Source organism: Marmota monax, unplaced genomic scaffold (genome assembly GCF_021218885.2).
Source record: "Marmota monax isolate L192 unplaced genomic scaffold, Marmota_monax_Labrador192_F-V1.1 WCK01_AAM20220418_F8-fsc00021, whole genome shotgun sequence".
Classification (NCBI taxonomy): Eukaryota; Metazoa; Chordata; class Mammalia; order Rodentia; family Sciuridae; genus Marmota; species Marmota monax.
In genome coordinates this window covers 20,411,745-20,430,182 of record NW_026695228.1, presented here as the reverse complement: position 1 = coordinate 20,430,182, position 18,438 = coordinate 20,411,745, and the positions used below count along the sequence as shown (strand labels likewise).

The 18,438-nt window shown below is 55.9% G+C and overlaps 1 protein-coding gene across 3 annotated transcripts in view; it reads right to left on the bottom strand.

Moving 5' to 3' along the window:
- Window positions 1-18,438, bottom strand: part of Ell (elongation factor for RNA polymerase II) — a 67,115-nt gene that overhangs the window by 13,481 nt on the left and 35,196 nt on the right. For all 3 annotated transcript variants that reach the window (XM_046437590.1, XM_046437591.1, XM_046437592.2), the window contains exons 2-4: window positions 7,409-7,456; window positions 1,338-1,459; window positions 995-1,158 (exon numbers count right to left, since the gene is read on the bottom strand). In XM_046437590.1, coding sequence (XP_046293546.1) covers window positions 995-1,158; window positions 1,338-1,459; window positions 7,409-7,456 — 334 coding nt within the window. The remainder of the gene's footprint in view (window positions 1-994; window positions 1,159-1,337; window positions 1,460-7,408; window positions 7,457-18,438) is intronic.

Here is an 18,438-nt window from a genome sequence, read left to right as displayed (position 1 = left end):
GTACCTGCTGCAGGGGGCGGGCAGGGATTTCTGGCCGTGGAGCACACCCACTCTCCCAGTAATGGCCAGGACCAGCCCCTGCAGTGACCGCTGAGGATGCATCCAGAGAGAGGTCTTTGGGGAGGAGGATGAATGTGAAATCTTCCCATGTTTTCTTTTTATTTACATTTTCTTTTAGTGATCAATATACCTTTATTTTATTTACACATTTTTATGTGGTGTGAGGATGGAACCCAGTGCCTCCCATGTGCTAGGCAAGCGCTCCACCACTGAGCCACAACCCAGCCCCCCACCCCGTGTTTTCTTATAAAAGAATGAACCAAAAGACCTTGGAGGTTCTCTTGCTTTCAGCTGCTCACCTCCCCGGCCCAGAGCCTGGAGCAACCAGTGCCCCAATCCTAAACTCCTCGACCCCGGGGGGAGGGGCAGGGCAGGGCAGGGGCGGGCGAGGGGCTCTCTAAAGACACTGCCTTACTCCCCTCTGGATGCTTATTGGTTTTTCCACTTTTTTTTTTTAATATTTATTTTTTTAGTTACAGGTGGACACAGTATCTTCATTTTATTTTCATGTGGGGCTGAGGCTTGAACCCAGTGCCTCAGCATGCGAGGCCAGCGCTCTCCCTCTGAGCCACAATCCCAGCCTTGGTTTCTCCACTTTTTCTGCAGAGCCCATTCGTTTCCCTGAGGTGGAGGTCCCCAAGGTCCCCAAGCTAAACCTACAAGGAAAGCCCACCAATTCAGATCAGAGCTCCTAGAGATCCTGGGCCCCTGTGTGTACTTTGGGGTTCACAAGGCAGCAGCTGCTACAACTCGGGTGCCACCGCCAAGGTGGCTAGAACTTGCCTTCTGACCTGGTTGCTGGTGTGGGCATCTAGTCCTGCTCAGGGACTGACCCCTGTGCCGACCCACCCACCACTTCTGGATAGAAACAGCCAGCGCCTGGCCTGGACCAGCCTGCTGCTGCCCCAGGCCCGGGCCTCGCCCCACTGCTCACCCAGGTAGCGGCCTCCGGGCTTGATGACGATGGCCCCACGGCTCCGAGTCTCCTCCTCCGCCTGCGCCATGCTCTCACGGGCCTTCTGATAGGAGTCGTCAGTGGCGCACACTGTGACCTTGTCCTGGATGCTGCCCAGGCAGTCCAGGTGGACGTCCCCATGGCTGAAAGACACAGGGCCAGGGAGACGTGGTCATGCCCTGCCTCACACCCACCTGGACGTGGGGCTCAGTCCCCTCCGACTCGGGCAACACTGCTCAACAGAACATGTCCCAACCTGGCCAGAGGCCACAGCCAAGGCCTAGCACCCGGTCTGGGGGTCCCCAGGGCAGGGGCGCCTCACCTGGAGACGTACTGCTGGATGCAGTCGAAGCTGCCCTGGGGGCTGTCCCGGCCGATGTTGGAGAGGTAGAAGGAGAATGTCCGCGCCTCCTCGGGGCAGTCAGGCTGAGGGATGGAGATGTGCTGCGCACAGAGGGCGGGTCACTGGGAGGCCCGCTACAAGGAGGGGCCCGCAGCTCCACCAGGCCCAGCTGCCCCCCGCAAGTTGCCGCCACTCAACCCTCACCACAGGAACTCCAGCAGCTTCCTCTAAAACACACCTCTGCCATTCCTGGCAGTGACAGGACAGAGGCTGTCCCCACCTTCTGCCCTCAACAATGGTCAGGGAGGGGCCTTGGGCTCCTGTGTGGGTGTCCCTGTCTCGAGTTTTAGTAGCAGTGGCACCGTGAACACTGAGTGCTCAGCACCTACCCAGAGGCAGCGTCTCCACCCTGCTCATCTGGCTCTGGGGAGGTGGCTTGCCCGGGAAGTGACCCAGTTTGCACACCCAGCAAATGGAGCGACCTGGCCTGGGCCCCAGGAAGGTGAAATGCGGTAGGACTGGCACCAGCAGACCCTCAGAATCTGCCCACTTGGCTCCCAGACTCCAAGTGCACTCACTGTCCTGTGGCTGCAGATAAAGAGGAGTGGGCCCTGAGAAGCTTAAAGATGGGCAGCACTGGACCCCCATATCTAGGTAACATGTGACATGGTTCACATGTGCCACAGTCCACGTAAGCCTGGCTGCAGACCATGAGTCCAGCCCAGCATGAAGCCACAACAGCCGAGCAGCCGTCCTAGTTCCAGCACAGACACTGGCTCCCCGCAGGACAGCATCACCACGCCCCTGCCTCCAGCCCACCCAGGCCCGGGGAAGGCCCGGGGCTGCTGAGGAGGGAGGGAGGAGAGAGGAAGGTCTCGCAGAGCCCTGGCCACCAGGGGTGACTCTTCCGAAACTCACCCCTGGGTTTGAGCACAAGTTCCTCACAGCTAATCAGACACACAGATGGGGACATGAATGGTCAGTGAGGAGGGGGCAGCTGGGGTGGGGAGCAGGCCTCATCTCCAAGCAGCCACATGTGCCCAGGGGTAGCTTAATCTGTCTGCACTCCAGCCTCGGGAGCCACAAGAACACAGCTCCTGAGTCACCAGGCCACACAGAGAGACGCCCACCCTGCCACCTGCTGCATGGCCTCTGCTGGGATGTGGCTCTCAGAGTGGTGTGCAGGGACACAGGGAGCCACAGAAGCACCGAGCCCGGGATCATCCTGAAACACTACAAGCCCCACGCAGCCCAAGCCAAGGCCCTGCCCTGAACCAGAACAGCTGCCCCGCCATCCGGGTCCGCAGACCCTCCTGCCCCTCGCACAGGCTGAACCTGCTCCAGAGGAAGGATCATCCCATTTGCCCTGCCCCGCCCAGCCCCAGGGCCTACCAAACACCCCTCTATGCACCTCCACCCCACGTACCCCTGCAGGGAAGGAGCCTATGTCCCTGTTGTGCTCACCACAGGCTGCACCTAGGCATGCACCCTAAGACCTCAGGGTGCTGTGCCGGGTTGGCCTCCACCACTTGTGTTTGTCTGAACACTAACATGTTTTTATTAGGTTCAGAGAGGGATGGGGTGGCTTGCACTTGGCGAGAATCAACCCAACTGCCTGTGACTCACCTCAGGACGCACGCGTGCTCTCACACACACACACACACATTCACACACTCTTTCTCTTCCCCTCCTTAGCCTTGGCCAGAGCCGTGAGGGTGACCCTGCCCATCCAGCCTGTCCTGTCTGGACACCGCTGTGGCACCTCCTCACCCAGGTAGGCACTGCTTCCTGCCGACACATCCCTTTCAGTGGCAGAGTGACTGGGAACGCCCCACTCACTGTAGCAACAGAGCAAACGTGACCTGGCGGGCCAGCGCATGGCAGGCGAGGGAACCTAGGACTGCGACATCTGGGGACTCCAAAGGGACCTGATCCAGCTGAGCCAGGGATGGGCGGGCCCCCTCGGCCCATCAGTCCGCACGTGGTCCAGACTCTAGCTGACACTGAGGCTCCCCTGATTCAAGTCCCAAGCTGCCTGTGGCTCTTGCCCCGAATGAGCGGCAGCTGGGGGCCCTATATGCAGCCCTGTTCAGGGCAAATTTGGACCCCACCTGATTCCAGTGAAGAAACTGGATTGGCAGGGAGCTGGGGCCAGACCAGGGCTGGTCACACAGAGAAGGTGAGCCTGGCACTTGAGGCCCCGCCCACCCACACTGCCACATCAGCAAGCAGGGCAGTGTGGGCCTGGTCAGCACCCCGAGGACCCTACCGGAGCCTTCCCAGGGTCTGGTGTGAGGGAAACATGGGGTGACAGAGGGTGACATGAAAGTGCATCCCTTTAGGTAAGAGGCTTAGGGCATGGAAATGACAGTGGGAGACTGATGCTGGGAGACCTTCATGCTCTGGTGACAACAGGAAGGCACAAGAGGGCGCCTGTGGCCAGTGTTTCAGGCAGGAGTTGGTTGTTGGTGAAGGTTTTGCCAACCAGGGCGCTCCAGTCCCAGCCCGGGGTTCAGAGGCACTGCCACACTCTGCTACCCGAGGAATGGGCTGAGCACTGCTGGCTAGTGGCCGCCAGCCGCGGGTGGAGCAGGAACCTTAGCTGGGAGACAGCAGGGCAGGGACGCAGGCACAGCCTGTGTCAGCCGAGCAATCGCCCCTGCTCTTGACCAGAGCCCACAGCGCGGCCACCACTCGGCGGCTTTGTGACTGCTGGATGAGGTCTCAGCTGCCCTTTTCAGGCTACTGTCAAGTCCCAGTGACCAATGTGCTTAGGGTCTCCCAGGGGCCGTCAGGGGAGGACTGCAGGGCTGCCATGTCTGATGCCAGCCCCGACTCCAGGTTATTTGGGGTTCGGGGCATCCAAGGTCTCCAGTCTCCAGCCTTTGCTGCTGGTCTGACCCATGGCCACCAGGGGGCTCTGGTCCCACCTCAGACCAGGTCTCAGCTAGAATCCTTCCAGCATGTCCCTCTGCAACCTATGCCCCAGGTGAGCTCTGCAAGGTCTCTGCTGCAGGGTGTGTGTGGGGGGGGGCGGTGTGAGAGGTAAATTAAGTCCTGGTGTCAGGGAGGACAGTGAAGGAGTGGGGAAAATCCCTCAATATTCTGCTCAGTTAAAACCAAACTGGCCAGACACGGTAGCACACGCCTGTAATCCCAGCAACTCGGGAGGCTGAGGCAGGAGGATTGCAAGTTCAAAGTCAGCCTCAGCAGGTTAGAGAGGCACTGGCAACTCAGCGAAACCTTGTTTCTAAATAAAATGTAAAAAAGGGCTGGGGCTGGGACTCAGTGGCAGAGTGCTTGCCTGTCATGTGTGGGGCACTGGGTTCGATCCTCAGCACCACATACCAAAAAAAAAAAAAAAAAAAAAAGCAAATAAAGTCATGCTGTCCACCTACAACTACAAAAATAAAGAAAGAAAGAATAAAAACAGAGGGCTGGGGGTTTAGCTCAGTGGCAGAGCGCTTGCCTAGCACTGAGTTTGGTCCTCAGTCTTGAAAAGGAATAAAAAAAAAGGGGAGAGAATAAAAACAGGTGGCAGCGTGGGTCCAGGTGTGTCCATGTAACACATGCAGGGACCTAGACTCTGACCAAGCAGGTTCTCTCCAGCCAGAGGGCTGCTCAGGTAGCGTTTGTGTTCTTCATTGTGTTCAGTTCCCAGTGAACTCGCAGAGGAGAAGCACATTATGCTTTCTGAAGAGAGTGACTCGAGTGGCTGGCCATGATGTCCAGGAGCAAGCAGCCTCTGCCACCCAGTGAAGGGTCTTGCTTCCTCCTCACACCCAGGTGTTTTCTAAGTTACAGGTTGTGTCCACCTGAGGTTTCCAGGCTGCTTGGTCTCTGCATAAGGATGCTCCTAATTCTGAGACCCCCTTATTATTATTACTTTTTGGTACCAGAGATTGAACCCAGGGGTCCTTTACACTGAGCCACATCTCCAGTCCTTTTTATCTTTTATTTTAAGGCAGGGTCTTGCTAAGTTGCTTACAGACTTGCTTACTTGCTGAGGCTGGTCTTGAATTTGTAATCCTCCTGCCTCAGCCTCCCGAGTGGCCAGTATTACAGGCATGCGCCAGTATACCTGGCTATCCCCTGATTTTCCTTCCTTCCTTCCTTCCTTCCTTCCTTCCTTCCTTCCTTCCTTCCTCCCTCTCTCCCTCTCCCTCTCCCCTTCTTTCTTTCTTTTAGTTGTAGTTGGACACAATATCTTTATTTATTTATTTTTATGCAGTGCTGAGGATCAAACCCAGGACCTCCCACATGCTAGGCAAGTGCTCTACCACTGAGGCACAACCCCAGCCCCTATCCCCTGATTTTTTTTAGGGCATTTCTAAGTTGAGGGACCTGAGCCCCCTCAACAAAGCATCAAGCATGCCTGTGGCTAAACCCTTGGACACAACACTAATATTACTCCTGTAGAATCCACTCTTAGGCACACGGACATGGTCAGAGACCTCAGACAAGTGCTGTAGACCTTCTAGAGACCTTTGTCCAGACCCCACTGCTGCACACAGTCCTAGCATCTGGAACAGCCCTGCTGTTTGAAAACAACTACTACTTTTCTTTCTTGTTTCATCAACTGGGATTTTGCTGATAAGTTCTGGAGGTGGGGCCAGCCAGGTGGGGTTTCATTTCCCCTTGGAGTTAAAAGCTTACCAGTGCTCCCCAGACAGCCACAGCCATGGTGTCACGAGAGGGCAGAAAGCCCAAGGGCACATGAGCAAAAAGCAAGTGCAGCAAAGTATGTGACTCCAGAGGCCACATGTGCCACAGGTGGCCCTGCTCTCAGGGAATCTGGCTCCACAGAATCTGTTGGCTCTGCTTGTCAGCTTCCTGGGGGCCTGTCTCTCATGGCACTTACTATAGTGGTGAGGTGGGCCACTGTGTGCTCAGACTAGGAGGAGATGCACACCAGTGGCTGAGCTTGTCCTGGGCCACAGGGAGGACACTGTTCTACTGACATCAAGTTCAACCTGCAAACACCCTTTCTGGTGGACAGCCTCTCCCACATTGTGTGGACTGGGAGAACGAGGGATGGAGGGAAGAATGTCCTACTGCTCAGGAGGTCAGGATGGCTCTGAACACCAGGGGGCACTGTGGAGCCAAGTAAGCACAAGTCAAGGCCAGCTGCGCCTTGACACTGACCTCTGACCCCCGGGGAAGGTAAGGGGGAGGTGGCCAAAAGGTAGTCACAGATTCAGGAATCCCACCATCCACTGCACTCCAGTTTAGGTGGATGACAGAGGTATCTATAAATGTAGCTATTCTCTACAACCAATTGGGTGGAAGTAGGTAAAGATGACCCACAGGTCTGAGTGGCCCTGCCCAACAGCTGAAGGCCTTAAGGGGGAACTGAGGATTTCCGGAGGAGAGAGACACTTCCAGGGCAGCCTGGGGCCTCTGACCTGCCTTAGGGGCTGCAGCCTTTCAGGAGCTGCAGAGACTTCCTTACTATGGATCCTTTCACACCTGGTCACACAGGCACTTGAAGATACACACTGCAGCACCCAGGGGCTCTGGAAAGTCCGCTGACCATCTCGTCCACCCTCCTGCTGTGAGAAGCCCCAGGTGGGAGGAAGAGTGGGTACAACATGGCAACTTCAAACACACACACGCACACATGCAATCCCAATGGCTCGGGAAGCTGAAGCAGGAGAATCCCAAGTTCAAAGCCAGCCTCAGCAACTCAGCAAGGCACTAAGCAACTCAGGGAGACCCTGTCTCTAAATAAAATACAAAATGGGGCTGGGGATGTGGCTCAGTGGCAATGGCTTCAGGAAGGGGGCCTTCTGAGGAGAGCTGCCCTCTGCCCAGCAACAAGCTGCCATGGGCACTGGGAGCCTGGCTGAGGTGGCCATGGGCCTAGGGCCACCCAGAGGACCTCAACTGGACACAAGCCAGGCTGACAGGCCCAGGGCCCCAACCTGGCACAGCAGTGGACCGGGCCAAAACGCTGCCTGCCCTGAGCCTGCTCCGTGCCCTGAAGCAAGCGCAGGCTGAAGGCGGCGGAGCTCCCTTGAGCGCAAATAGATTAAGGCAAAAAGACTTACCCCTTGGCTTCCTTGAAATCGGATTGATGGTCTCAGTGAAAGAGAATCCTGCAAAAAAAGAGGGGTGGGTGTCAATAAAGACCTTTAGAAATGTGGGCTCAAGTTTCCATTATGAAGGAGCAGGACCCCAAGGACAGTGATTTTAGGAAAGGTGAAAGAAAACACGCTCAAGTGTGGAAATTGCAGGGCAGGCCACCAGAAGCGGGGTTTGGAATGGTCAGCAGGAGCTCTCGCAGTGGACACGGCCAGGGCCAAGGGGGGGGAACCAGGAGCTTCACAGGCAGGCAACAGAGAGAGGCTGGCAGCAGGCCCAGGACTCCAGACTCAAGAATGTGTTCCATGTCCTCAGAGGCCATTGTTGGCCTGTGGCTCCCATGGGGAGAGAGAAGGGAAGCAGGGCTCAGGTGTCCGTGGCCCCACAGTCCTACCGGGAAACAGAGAGGACAGGATGCAGCGACCCAGATCACACAAACTCCCTGAGCCCCTGCATGTGTGGAGACGGCCCTTCTCCATTCTCACAGTCCCCGTTAGTCCCCAGGAAGCCCTAAACTGGCTGAGTCCCGCCTAAATACGCCCTTCAAGTGGAACCCGGAGCGCAGCAGCCAGGATCCCTCATCTGTCCAGCGCCCCAGCACAGTTTCTGAGCAGTCTATCACCTGCTTGGGACATCAGAATTTCTAAAGAAAAAAAACTATACTAAAAACCTAGAAGCATTAGCTCCCCAGAGATCAGACATCTGGTGGCACTGCGGAGAGAACGTGGGCCCTGAGCAGGCACCCTCCGAGTCCCAGAGCCATCCGTGGAGGGTTAGGACTGGTCACCTTGACCCCCAGCCCCCAATGCCCCCCTGCACCTGCCCATCCCCTCAAGGTCCAGAACCGTCTTCCTGCACAAGACACCCACCCAGGCCCACTGGTGTCCCCTGCTCTCCTCTCCTTGGCACTCTGGCCTCCCCACTCAGACCCTGGTTCCAGCTCCACTGGTCAGAGGTCTTCCCAGCAAGCAAAGCTCCACTGTGTCTGCAGGGGCTTCCTGCCGATCCCGCCCTCTGCAGAGCAGACCAGGGGCTAGTGGAGAGAGAACCCACCTGTGCTCCAGGGGACAGAAGCAGACAACACCACCCCCCAGGTCAGTTCTGAGTCTGCCCTTTGGAACTCAGGCGCCTCCCAGGTCCGCAGCTGGAGGCCATGGCCGAGGCTCCCCCTTTGCATAGGGAGGCATGCTAACAGCCTGGGGTACAGGGGTGCAGAGAACAAGAACCAGAGCCCAGGCCCAGCACTGGGCATGAAAGGAGGTACCACAAGCAGGGACAGGGCGGAATGTGAGGGGACTGGCTTCACTAGCTCTACGATGGCCTTGAGCTAAGAGGGTCACTTGGCCAGCTGAGACCCTATGGCCATGCATGGCGCCCAGAGAGAGGCTCCAAGGGCCCCCTCCTGTGCGGGTCCTGCGATCCAGACACTACAGGCACAAACATCACCGTGCTGCAGATGCAGGGCAGCTCAGAAAGGGCTGACCCTGGCCCACAATCCACAGCCTGACCACCACCCGGGTGGCAAGGCACTTGGGGATATGCAGCACCTAGCAGGGACCACAGCCGGACTGGGCCCTCAGGAGTGCAGCACTCAGTGACCATGGCTTGGAATTCAGTTGTGGACGGGCCTGAGGAAGAAGACCTACAGGGGTCCACAGATGCGTGGGAAGACGTGGGGTGCCCTGACTCCTCAGGGAATGCAAACCCTAACCGCAGGGAGGTCCCTGGATGCACCCAGCCAGCCAGCTAAGACCAAAGAGGTGGATAACACCGAATGCTGGTGGGGACAAGTGAATCCAGAAGTATCCAGAACCCTTGCCAGCTGCTAGTGCCAACAAACAAAGTGCAGCTGGGATGGAGACAGGTCTGGCAGGTGTTTTTCTCCCCCCTGGCACCGGGCATGGAACCCAGTGCCTGGAGCATGCTAGGAAAGCGCTCTACCCCTGAGCCCCACACCCAGGCCCTGGAAAGGCTGGGGAAGGTTACATCCGCAGCATTCCCGCTCCTGGGAAGACCCAAGAGAAGTGAATGCTCTTCTTAATGAAAACTTACACCTGAACATCCCCAGTAGTCTCCTACAGTATCCAAAAAGGGACAACAACCCAAATGTCTGTCAACTCACGGAGAGACCCACACGGCAGAATATTCCCAGCAATACAAAAAACAGACTGCCACGGACACGCACAGAAGAACCTCAGCACGAGCCAGGTGGCGGAGATCCCCAAATTCCCAGAACAGGCAGAACTGGAGACACCAAGCAGGTCAACACGTTTCCAGGGCCAAGGAGCGGAGCAGGAGGGGGTCACACTGGGGCTCGCGGGTGGCCGGACACTGACAATGCGAGTGCTTCATGGGACGCACGCTATATACCTCTGTGACGCCGCTGGCTGCCCTCTTGACTTACACCGGGTCTTTGCCAACCTGGGGGCTTTGGAGTGACATTCTCTGGACACACGTAGGCCATTCATGTTGGGACTGAACCAGAGTGCCACACACGCCCAGCTCACACTCCGACACTCAGCTACGTCCACGGGCTCCATTCACCATTTTTTTTTTTAATATTTATTTTGTAGTTACAGGTGGACACAATATTTTACACTTATGTGGTGCTGAGGATGGAACCCAGTGCCTCGCACGCGCTAGGCGAGCACTCCACCACTGAGCCACGGCCCTGCCTCGTTCACCATTTTTAACACACAAGTGAGATGAAGCGGGTGAAAGGAAACCAGCGAAGACATAAGATCCACACAGAACAAAGGAGCCCCCACAGCAGAGTGACCCTGCCTGTCGTCACTTCCAAAGACCTCTGTGACACTGAAGCATCAGCCCTCACGGGCCAGGGAGTGTGAGACTGAGACCAGAATCAGGGAAGGGCTCCTGGTGAGAAGCCAGGGGGTACACCCTGGAGTGGGGTCTGGGGATGCTGAGGTGGCACAGAGCAGGTGGGGCACGGCCCCCAAGCCTCCACAGGCCCACGTTACTCCAGCACCATCATCTACTGCTCACTCCATGCCAAGACCTCTGTGGGATGACCATGTGACAGAGACAGGGCCACAATGTGGCACAGGAGCCAGGAAGGTGCACCATCCTAGGACTGTGCTGGGGGTCTGGTGGTGGGGCCACCGATGACAGCACCCTCAAATGGCTCGGCTCTCCCACCATCCCCGCCATCAGTGAAGCACTCACCGCCTTCTGTAGATGATGCCAACCAGGTTGTCTGGATGACTCTTCCTCCAAAGTCGTTCACTCCCCAAGGGTATTCCCAGGAAGAGGACTCAGCAGTCAAGAGCCCAGCCTTTCTCTGCAACACTGGGACAGCCAACCTCAAGTGCCTGTCCCCACGTGACCTGGCTGTCAACACAGATCTGGGCTCCTGGCCATGTGAGCTTGTGTAGTGTCTCCTCCCTCCAGCAAACGAGGCCCTTCTTGTCAACAACAGAGCATTTCACTAGGACCGTCTCTTACACACACACACACACACACACACGGGGACAACACTCTGCATACCACCTGTCCAGCCATTCACAAAAATGGGCATCCAAACCAATATCCGACTAAGTCACAGTCCCTGTGCAGGCTGGCAGACAAGGCACCTGCTTCCCAAGACACAGAATAAAGGGAGGAGCACTGCTCGCTGTTCCCAAATGTGCCTGATGATGACAGTTGTATTATAATGGCACTTAGCCCATGTGTCCAACAGGTGACAACCAGTCAGATTAACCAGTGTCAGGGAACATGTGTGACAAAGGGCAAGCCCTGTCTCTTGGCACCAGAGCTGCCCCTCCAGGCAGGTGGTCTGATTAACACAGCTGTAGCTGCTGGGCTGGCCATGGCTGTCAGCCTATCAGCTACTCCATGACAGTGCAGGTAGCCTTGACCCCTTCTGCAAAGTTCTCCACCCAGGTACCTTCAAGCAAGCTGCCCACCTGCCCCTGCATATCCCTTGGGTTCCCAGAGGAAACAGGCCCCACCAGCACCGCAGGGGAAGGGTGTCCCTCAGAGGGCTGAGGAAGCCTCTGACTCGGAGTGTCCCGAGTACCCGCACGTGTCCACCTGTCTCAAACTCCCAGCTCAAGAGTTCTAGCATCCTTTAAAAAAAATGCCACAAAATAAAAATTGTGACAGATTTAAAAAAACAAATTTTCTGAAGAGTTCCCGAGTGCACTAGAACTGTGTTTCCAACATCCAGCAAAGCGGCCAGCAGGCACCGACGGTCTGCGGTGTCTGCGGGGGAGGGGCTTGGAATGGCATCTATTTTTCCATCAAAGTAGGGTGGCTGTTTTCTTAAAAGTCCTCAGGTGACACTGAGCAGCTGCTATCCAACAAATACACTTAATTTAAATGACTCCCAGCACACCCCTGTCACCTAAGAACCTACTGATGGAGCCCCAGCCAGCAAGTCAGCTGTGGAGCGAGGGGCAGGCTGAAGAGAACTCAGCATCTGATGGCCCCCCTTTTTATTTTTTTCGCGGGGCTGGGGATGGAGCCCGAGCTCTCCCGTGTGCCAGGCCGACCCTCCGTGACTGAGCCCCACCCCCAGCCTGTGAGCTCTCCTGGAACCCTGCCTCCTGGGCTTGTCTCAGTCAGGCTGCTTGTGGGTGTGGCGGTCTCAGCACCTGCTGGTGAAGCAGCCCCCGCCTCCGTTCTTCCCCTCTCCCCTGCGGCGGGTGGAACCATCCAGGACTCTTTCTGCTGCGTCAGCAAGCTGAGGGCAGACACAATGTGGGTCCCACTAGGAAGTCGAGGGGTATCTGCTGGGCACACGATGCACAAAGCCCCAGCAAAGGCCTGGGTGCCAACCCTGAGGACCTGGGGGCAAGCAGCCAGGGCAGCACCCAGCCCTGCCCCATGCCAGCACCCAGCCCTGCTCCATGACAGTTAGCGTCCGGAAAGGTGCCCAGCAAGGAGCAGGTGCAGAGCAAGGCCTGCCCGAGCCAGTGCTTGGGTCTGCCCCTGAAGCAGTGGTACTGCACACTTGCAGCACAGGAAGACCTGCGTGGTGACTGTTCCCAAAGGCTCCTAAGAAGCAGGGGCAACCCAGCCTTGCAGCCACAGGCCCACGCCCTCCCGACTCCTGTGGGCAGTGTGCAGAGAGCTGAGACCCAGCTGCCCCGGGGAGCAGCAGGCAGCCCTGCGTCCACCAGCACTGCAGCCCCCGCGTCTGGGAAAGGGGGAGCGGGAGGGGGTTTCTGGGAACACATCTGTAGTGACATGCCAAGAGCAGTCTGTCAGCAGAGTATCGCTGAATGCCACCACAAAACTTGGGGAGCTCAAAGAGGATCACGCAACTGGTCTAAACACAGCAAGTCTGAATTCCGGCGCCCTGGGACACAGCAGAGTCTACCCCACTCAGCACTGGTGTCCAGCACGGTGCCGGGCACACAGTGGACTCAGGTCATGTTTGCTGATGGACGGACCGAAGGACAAATGGCTGCCTCGCAGAATCCCCCTGGCCCCATACAAGCAAGCACCCATGTAGGCCAGGACCTGGGACCCAGCAGGTCTTCATGGCAACATTAGAGAGCGGGACGGACAATCCAGCCATGGCTCCCCACAGCGGGCACAGGAGCCTAGAGAGGGGAACAAGTGAAGGGATCCCCAATAGCCCAGAGCACTCCTGAGGAGCCTCCAGCCCACACGTGCGGGGAGCCCAGGGTTGGGGAGGCAGAGGAGACTGAGGAGGTCAAAGGGGCTGGGACACGCGGGCAGAGACCCCAGAGAGGTGGAGCAGGGACTGGGACCTGCACAAGGCCTGAGTGGCTGTGACTGAGAGGACACTTCAAGAGGCAGGGCTGGGAGGCTTGGAGACACCGAGGGCACTCAGTGGGACAGCTAAACTAGCCCTTGGGTAAAGACCTCTCTCAGCTCCCCTTATTAAAAGGAGCTGGAAAACAATTCCAAGGGACCGACTGACCCACTCCTGATCAAACTGCCGGCAGCAGCAGGAACACAGCCAGCACACTTCAGCAAGGGCAGGAAGTCCAGCACCCCAAAACAGAATCCTCCAGACACACTCCAAGCTGCAAAAGCATGACCCCGGGGTCGGGGAAAAAGTCAGTCAGTAGAGGCAAGCCCGGAGGACAGAGAAGGCAGAATTAAGAGATGAGGCTGGGGTGGTGGCTCAGCGGTAAAGCGCTGGCCTCGCACATGCAAGACCCTGGGTTCGATCCTCAGCACCACATAAAAAAAAATAAATAAGTGAAATAAAGGTGTTGTGACCAACTACAACTAAAAAATAAATACTAAAAAAAAAAGAATTAAGAGATGAGCTTCAGATTCGCTATTATAAATTTTAAAAGCTTGAATTGGGTACATAGTTCGGGGTAGAGGGCTTGCCTCACATGCTCAACACTGTGGGTTCAATCCCAGTACCAGATAAACAGACAAGTAAAGAAAAATCAATAACGAAGGCTCCAGGAAGCCAGGTGTGGTGGCACACATCTGACATCCCAGTTGAGGTAGGAGGGTCACAGGTTTGATCTCAGCCTGGGAAACAGAGTAACGCTGACCCACTCTGATCCAACTCCTGACGCTACATGCTGCTCCAAAGAAGGAGGGTGGGGTCCAGGGCTTACATTAACCAAACCTGAACTGATAAGAAGAGAAACAGGAGGAACCAGGAGAGAGACACCGCAACAGAGAAACACATCTGAAATGAGAAGTTCACCAGGAGGAATGAACAGTAGACACTGCAGAAGAAAAGCTTAGTGAATGGAGACAAAACCACAGAAACTACCAGAATGAGTCACACAGTGAATGGACATCCTAAAGGAAAATAAGCCTAGCCTCAGTGACGAGGGGGACGCTGGCCATGAGGTCCACCATACACAGAACTGGGGCTGTGGTGTGGCTCAGAGCTGGCGCGTCTGCCTAGCATGAGGGGCTCTGGTTCGCTCCCCAGCATGCAAACCAAACCAAACCAAAAAGTCACAACGGACTCATATCAGAGCCCAAAGGATGGACAAAGCATCTCAAAAAGTAATGACTCCAAATCCACAAATGTGATGAACACTACGAATTCACAGATCGCAGCCTCATCAGCCCCACCATGAAAACCAAGAACTGGGGGGGGGGGCGCAGCAGCAGGTCAGCGCAGCCCCAACCGATACTCCATGCACTCCCCATACCTCGGTCACAGGCCCAACAACCACCAAGGACATCTCTAGAGCACAGGGTAAAACACAGCCAACCTTGAATTTCACAGACACACGGATTGCACCCGGGGGCACGCTGGGCAGAGGGCGTGTGGGACCCAGACAAGGCGGGCTCATTACTTTTCTGTAAATACCCTTTGAGGCACTCAAAACAACAGTCAAGTTCAGGTTCTAAAGGTGGCACTATGGATAGTGACAAGAACACAAGGACTAGGAGGGGAAATGGGCTGGACTGCGGGAGGCAGCCCAAGGCACTGTGCCCTAAGAATAAATGGTGGGCAGCGACAGTGTGGGCACTCCAGGGCTGCCCGCTGCACCCAGAGGGCATCAGCAGATGGGCATCTACAAGCAGGTAGCCAGAGCCCAGACCGCAGGTCACGCCAGGCAGAATCAGGCGTTACCCTGGACCCACCTGGGCATGGCTGGCTGCTCCCTCCAGGACCCCACAACTCACAGAGTCAGGGCCCACCAATGTCATTCTCATCTAAACAACAGGACAAAGGGCCCAAACTAGCCTGTGGCACTGGTAACAATAGGCACTGTTTCTTGGTCACTGCAGTAGCTTTGGGGCTGGATGTGAGAAGTCACTGGGTAACTGAAGGAAAGGACACCCCTCCCCGCTGTCTGCACACCTGGATACCCCACCCACCCAGACTCCACAGGCCCTCTGAGGGATCATGTCACCCCCATTGCAGGGTCAGAGGTGACATCCTCCCCCAAACCCTCTCTAGTTCATGAGTCCAATCAGGCCCCTGTGGGTTAAAGGTCTGTGTCGCACTAGCTTGGCACAGGGATAAGCCAGGAGTCCCCACAGACAGACACAACTCCCTGGTACTCTGCTTTGGGCCAAGGGCCCCAGCCATGAGTCTCGAGGCCTGGCAGAGTCACAATAGCTGGACCACCAGGGCCAGGAGCGTTGTCCAGGACAGGTGGGGAGGTGGGGGCCAGGCTACGTGTAGGCTGAGAAGCCTCTCATAGAGGTCATGTCTCAAAGCAGCACAGCAGAGACATGGACATCTTGTCACTCGGCCTGGATGCCTGCTGGAACTGTGGCGCACACTCAGGAACCACCTCAGGCAGTGTCCCTCCATGAAGAGACACACTTCAAGAGAGGCATATCTGCGGAAGGAAAGGGGGAGGGGGTGGGGGCAGTGTCAGGTGGCATGAGGCGGGGGAGGAAACCTTGAACACTCACTGCTGGTTTGAGAACAGGACAGAAGGAACCTCTCCATGACCCAGAATCCCCTGATCCTCTCCCCAAAGAGAAGAGCACTTCCTAGGGTGAAGCAACAGGAAGTGGTTCATGAAATCCACCTCCAGGCCTAGCGACCAGTTTACAGAAGTGCAGCCGAAAAGCATCAAGTTACATCAGCAATCCTCAGCCCCAGGGACACTGGCTGTGTCCGCAGACATTTGTGGTCACCACAGGGTGGGGGTGCTGCTGGCATCTGGTGGGTGGAGGCCAGCTACTCTGATCCATGTTCCACAAGGCACAGGATGCCCCTACCCGGGAGAACACTCTGGCTCCAACTGTCAGAAGTGCCAGGCTGAGAAGCCCTGGGGCTGACCCTGCCACAGGGAAGTGATCGTCACAGCAGAGCCCGTGTCACAGCAGAGCTCGGGAAATTCCACAGACAAGAGACCTGGTTCCATAAGAATAGATGAGAAGAAAAAGGATTGAACCTTCCAAATGACCACAGGCTCCAGAGCATGTGGACACTGATTACCCAGCTACGGTGGCAACGTCAGGGACATGGTCAGGTGAAGGTACACGGGGCAGGGCTCCAGTGATAGTACAGTGGCTGTGGACTGGGCCAAATGTGAAAATGTGCCAAGATTAGGTTAAAGCAAGTCCTTATCTCTGGACATTAAATCTTGTCATTAGAAAGGTCAAGGGTAAACAGAAAAGATATCTGGGATAGTTTTTAAAATGCTCCAACAAAACAAAATATTCGGAGTAGGACAAAGGGAAGAGGAGAGACGTGAATGGGAGGGGCCTGATTTTGACAGAGCCCTGGGACACCTGCCACCAGCCTGGGGGACTAGGAGACCCTAGCTGTACCCCACAGGCTGCCTGAGGGCACACAATGCCTACATCCCCTCCCTGGGGTCCAGAAGCACTCCCTTGGCTTGGATGCTAACTCTGCCTGGACATCACAGTCCCCTGCTGTCTACATGGGTGCATGCGCAGGCGCATGCGCGCACACACACACTCACACACACACACACCCCATGACGGGAAACAGGGAAGGAAGGGCATCTGGATCTTCTCTAAGAGTGTGTTGCTGGTTCTACAGAGCAAATGTCAGTTCACACGCACTGATTTGACAGAGCTGGGTCACGCTTCGCAGAGGCATGCGGGGCTGAAGAGAGGTGGTTAATCCTGGGAAGAAGCCCGGCCAGCGGCCTCCTGGCAACAGCCCCCCACCTTCCAGTAAAGCGAAGATGATTGAGAAACATCTTTCAGGAAACCTCCCTGGCTTCCTGGCAGGATTAGAGTGGGACACAAGGGCTGTTTAGACTGTGAGCCACGAGCCGGGGGAAGGTGGGCCCCAGTAGGTCTGGCTGAACCCACATGTTCCACCCCGAGAAGCCCAGAGATCATGGTCACCACCAGGTCAAAGCATAGAAGGGAAGGGACCCTTGGCAGCTCCTCCTTTCTGCTGGAAGGATGACACCAGCTGTGACCGGATGAGGAAGTCCCAACAAAGGGACTCCAAGCTGCCATGAGCCAGGTGAGCCACACAGGAGCCAGCAGAGTGGGTACTTCTACCTAAATTCATGGAGAAGCTCAGAAGCTTATGGAAAAAAAAGTCTTTGAGAAACCCTGAGAGGGCTGGGGATCTAGCTCAGTGGGTAGGGTGCTCACCTCGAATGCACAAGGCCCTGGGGTCCATCCCCAGCACACAAAAGAAAAAAAGGAAATCTTGATAATTAGAAAAGACCACACAGACCATTAGGGGCCCTAACACCCTCTTATGAGTTTTGCTTGCTTTTGGGGGGTCAGCAAATAAATACTGCCAGAGCATCATGGGCCAGCTCCTTTCTGCTGGACTTCCCATGAGCAGACTTGGAACCCAACCCTCCATTCACACCCAGTCACCAGCAATCTCAGATCCATTTTCTGTCCCTGTGATTCTGTCTCTTCCGAATACTCATGTAAATGGAACCCACCATGATTATCCTATGGCTACTGGACCAAATGACCACAAACAGGGTGGCTTTAAACAAAAGTTCATTTTCTCTTAGATCTGAAGTCAGTATTGCTAGGCTGAAACTGTGGTGTCAGCAGGTGTCCTCCTTTGGGGGCTCTCAGGGACAATGTTCCCTGGCTTCGTGATCCCAGGTGTTCCTTGGATTGTAGCTGCGTCACCCTAACCTCTACCTCTCCGATCCTGTGGCTACTGCCTCTTCAGTCTGGACCAAGTCTCCCTCTCTTTTATAAGGACACTATGACAGACAGGCGTGGTGGCGCACACCTGAATTCCCAGCAACTAAGAGGTTAAAGCAAGAGGACTGCAAGTTCAAGGCCAGCCTTGGCAACTAGCAAGACCCCGTCTCAAAGTGAAAAATAAAAGGGGCTGGGGATGTGGCTCCAAGGTAAAGTGCCCCTGGGTACAATCCCTAGTACCAGTATCTAAATAAATAGATAACACTAAGATGACATATAGGGCCCACCAGCATAATTCTGGACAATCTCCCCTTCTCAAAACCTTTAATTTAATTCCATCTGCAATGTCTCTTTTTCCATATTAGGTCACAGTCACAGATTCCAGGGATCTACTGAGATCATTGTTCCGTCCACCACTCATACTTAGCATAATGCCTTTGGGATTCATCCA